Source organism: Sinocyclocheilus anshuiensis, unplaced genomic scaffold (genome assembly GCF_001515605.1).
Source record: "Sinocyclocheilus anshuiensis isolate Anshui unplaced genomic scaffold, SAMN03320099.WGS_v1.1 scaffold298, whole genome shotgun sequence".
Lineage (NCBI taxonomy): Eukaryota > Metazoa > Chordata > Actinopteri > Cypriniformes > Cyprinidae > Sinocyclocheilus > Sinocyclocheilus anshuiensis.
This window is the reverse complement of record NW_015547640.1, coordinates 137,229-140,602: the sequence shown is the minus strand read 5'-3', so window position 1 is coordinate 140,602 and position 3,374 is coordinate 137,229. Positions and strand designations below refer to the sequence as shown.

General features: G+C 40.1%; 1 protein-coding gene across 1 annotated transcript in view; it reads left to right on the top strand.

Annotated features, from left to right (window-relative positions):
• LOC107701854 (RNA 3'-terminal phosphate cyclase-like protein) overlaps positions 1–3,374 on the top strand; it is a 15,884-nt gene that overhangs the window by 3,353 nt on the left and 9,157 nt on the right. The window contains exons 4-8 of the mRNA XM_016503993.1: positions 1–149; positions 874–948; positions 1,134–1,258; positions 2,193–2,318; positions 2,538–2,694. The exon at positions 1–149 is cut by the window's left edge and continues 13 nt beyond it. Of these exons, the coding sequence (XP_016359479.1) occupies positions 1–149; positions 874–948; positions 1,134–1,258; positions 2,193–2,318; positions 2,538–2,694 (632 nt within the window). The remainder of the gene's footprint in view (positions 150–873; positions 949–1,133; positions 1,259–2,192; positions 2,319–2,537; positions 2,695–3,374) is intronic.

Genomic DNA, 3,374 nt, shown 5'->3' with positions numbered 1-3,374 from the left:
TGCTGTACGGTGGCTCCGTGGAGCACGAGTGTAACATCCAGCGCTCTGTGGGTTATTATCTGGAGGCTCTGCTCATGCTGGCTCCGTTCATGAAGACACCGCTCAGAGCCGTGCTGAAGGGCGTCACCAACGACCCCACAGACCCATCGGTGAGTTTCTGACGATTATACCATGCTGCCAAAATCACAACTTTTCATTTTCCGTCGGTCTTAGTACACGATGTAAAGAGTCAAGTTTTAAATAGGACAAATGTAGAAACTCGTTGGTCATTTTTGAGCGAGATGCTAACGGTCTAATCAGATTCAATGATCTATGCTAAGCTACAGCTAAAAGTGCTACCGCCAGACCCGGAGATCGGCTGAATGGATTCGAAAACGGTAAAACTCAACTGTTTAACTCTAGGGGAGTTGGAAAATTTTCAAAAATAGTGGAGTGTTCCTTTAAATCTCATTTTGTTAAAAAAAAAATCATGAATCGAATCGTGAGTCGAATCGTGAGTTGAGTGAATCGTTACATCCCTAGTTATTAGCCTTGGACATACTGTATACTGAATTACTTGAATTTTAATTTTAATTAAATTACATGTTATTTTATTTTACATTTTTTATTTTAATTGTTAATCTTTTAATAAAGAGTGTAACTGTATAACAGTTCATATGACTGTTTTGTTTTTGTTTTTTAGTTTTTTTACTTTTGGCCAGGTTTTCCTTCTTTTTTTACTTTCAGTTTTCATCACCGTTTTCATCACAATCCAGTATCAGTCGACTTTTATTCTTTGTATTGAGTTGTGTGTGTGGTAATACTGTAGTGATCACATTTGATTCTTCTGCTTTGATGTCTTAATTATCTGTATAAAATGCCCATGTTCTCTAGGTGGATCTTCTGAAGGTCACTGCTATTCCTTTGATGAAGAAGTTTGGGATTGATGGAGACGGTCTGGAAATAAAGGTCTGTCAGTAGTGTGTCAGAAAAAAAAAAAAATCCTTTTTAAAACAAGTCCATTAATTTGGCAGCCACCTTAGTTTCCCAGTGAATGCATGAAGTGATGAAGCAATGCAGTTCAAGTTGCTTTGGATAAACGCATCTGCCACGTGCATAAATGCGGCTGGGTTGTGTTGATGGTGTTTATACAGGTGCTGAAGCGAGGCATGGCTCCTGCAGGAGGAGGTGAGGTGCTCTTCACCTGTCCTGTGCGCCGCTCCATGAAACCCGTTCATCTCACAGAACCGGGAAAAATCAAGAGGATCCGAGGAACAGCGTATCCTTCCATTGATAATAAAACCGGTCACCAGGAATTCTGATAATTCTGTCCATAGAGGCTGACACAGAGCCACAATACAAGTGAAATTTCACTAGTTTCGAAATCAGGGCCCATATTCACAAAACATTTAATCTTACCGCTAAGAGTTCTCCTAAATAGCAGTAAAACCACTTTAAACCTCTTCAGAAAGCTGCTAAGAGCTTGGGGAGAAATCCTAATGTAAGAGAAAGGGCGGAGTTAAGCTCATTACTATGGATGATGTCATCAAGCTTACTAACTATGATTGGCTGATAGGGGAGGGGTCTCTCATTTAATCAGATAAATATTGTAGGAGGAGTATCATGTTGCCATATTCAAATCAAGAGTTTAAAATAAACATTTTGCCATTTTCAAATAGAGTTTAAAATGTAGGCTAACTTTTCACAGATTTAGGACCTGGTTTTTATGGAAACCCATATTCGCCACTGAATATATAAAAAAAAAGTAATGGCATCTTTTTATCTCACAATTGACTTTTTTCTCGCAATTGCAAGTTTACATCTTGAAATTCTGATTTTTCTTACAATTGCGAGTTTAAATCACACAGTTGTGACTTTATAACTTGCAATTGTAAGTTTATATCTTGCAATTCTGAGAAAAAAAAGCCTTTTACCTTTTTTTCCTTTATTCAGTGGCTTTATTCCTGAAATACTCTTAGTATTTAAGTACTCTTACTCCCATCATTTTTAAGATTTTCTCCTAGTTCGGAAAAGTAGCAGCTACTATTTGATGTAAGATGTTTTGTGAATATGGCTCCAGTTTTTGAGGAACACTTTTTGAAGTTAACTATTAACCAGTCAAATCAAAGCAGGGTCTTCTAGCCCTCGAGTGTTTTCCGTTGATGTCTCTCTTCACTGGTGTTTAGTGTTGATCTTTGACCGTCGTGCGTCAGGTTCTCAGTGCGAGTTTCTCCTCAGATGGCCAACAGGATCGTGGACTCGGCCAGGAGCATCCTGAACAAATTCATCCCGGATATTTACATCTACACCGACCACATGAAGGGAGCCAGCTCTGGGAAGTGAGTCACTGCAGTCTGATGACTTAAAGCTGAACTGATTGTCAATAATTAAGGGATTTTTATTGAACATTGGCATTAGAGTGGGGTTTAGTTGTGAAGCAACTTCAATGACCGAGCAAACACCCCAGTAATGGCTCGGACGCCACACTAATCTCGTGCTAGTAAGCAGCGAGTAAGAGGTTATGGTGAAGTGACTAATACACTGTGTGTTGTGTGCAGGTCTCCAGGGTTCGGTCTGACGCTGGTGGCTGAGACGGTGAACGGCACGTTTCTGGGCGCTGAGGTCGTGTCCACACCGCAGGGTCAGGGAGATCCGGTGCTGCCGGAGGACTTGGGCAGAAACTGTGCCAAACTACTGCTGGAGGAGGTCTATAGGGTGAGCAGAACCAAACACACACACATTTGGTTTCCATAATTTATGGTGACTCTCTATAGGCGTAATTGTTTTCATATTGTCCAGTCTGTATTTTCTATCCCCTACACTACCCCTCACTCAAAACTACAGGCATTTTTAGATTCTCAAAAAATATATTTTCTATTATTTAAAAGCTTTTTTCATTCAATCAATCAACATTTATTGGCCAAGTATGCATACAATACAAGGTCGTTTTCTGGCAGTATGAGGCATCCCAAACATAAAAAACCCACTTACAATATTACACAAGAGAGAACACCAAAAAAACAAAATAAGTTTGTGGTTCCCCATGGGGACCAAAAATGCAAAAAAATGTCAAGGTATACTAGGCAGGACCACACACACACATATTCACACACCTTTTTAAACAAACACACACACATGCATTCACACACCTTTCAAACACAAACACACACACACACACACACAAACCAACAAACACACACCTTTCAAACACACACACTAGGGGTTGCACCGACTAGTGGACTTCAATGCTCTGCCATGACGCTTTAAGCTTGACGTCGACTAGTCGCTGGTCCTATAGAGGGCGCAACAGGATAAGAAATCTTTGAAGGACTTCCACATTTACGCTCAGTTTCCAAACAGTTAAAATGACAAATAAATGCATACTCTGAAAGCGC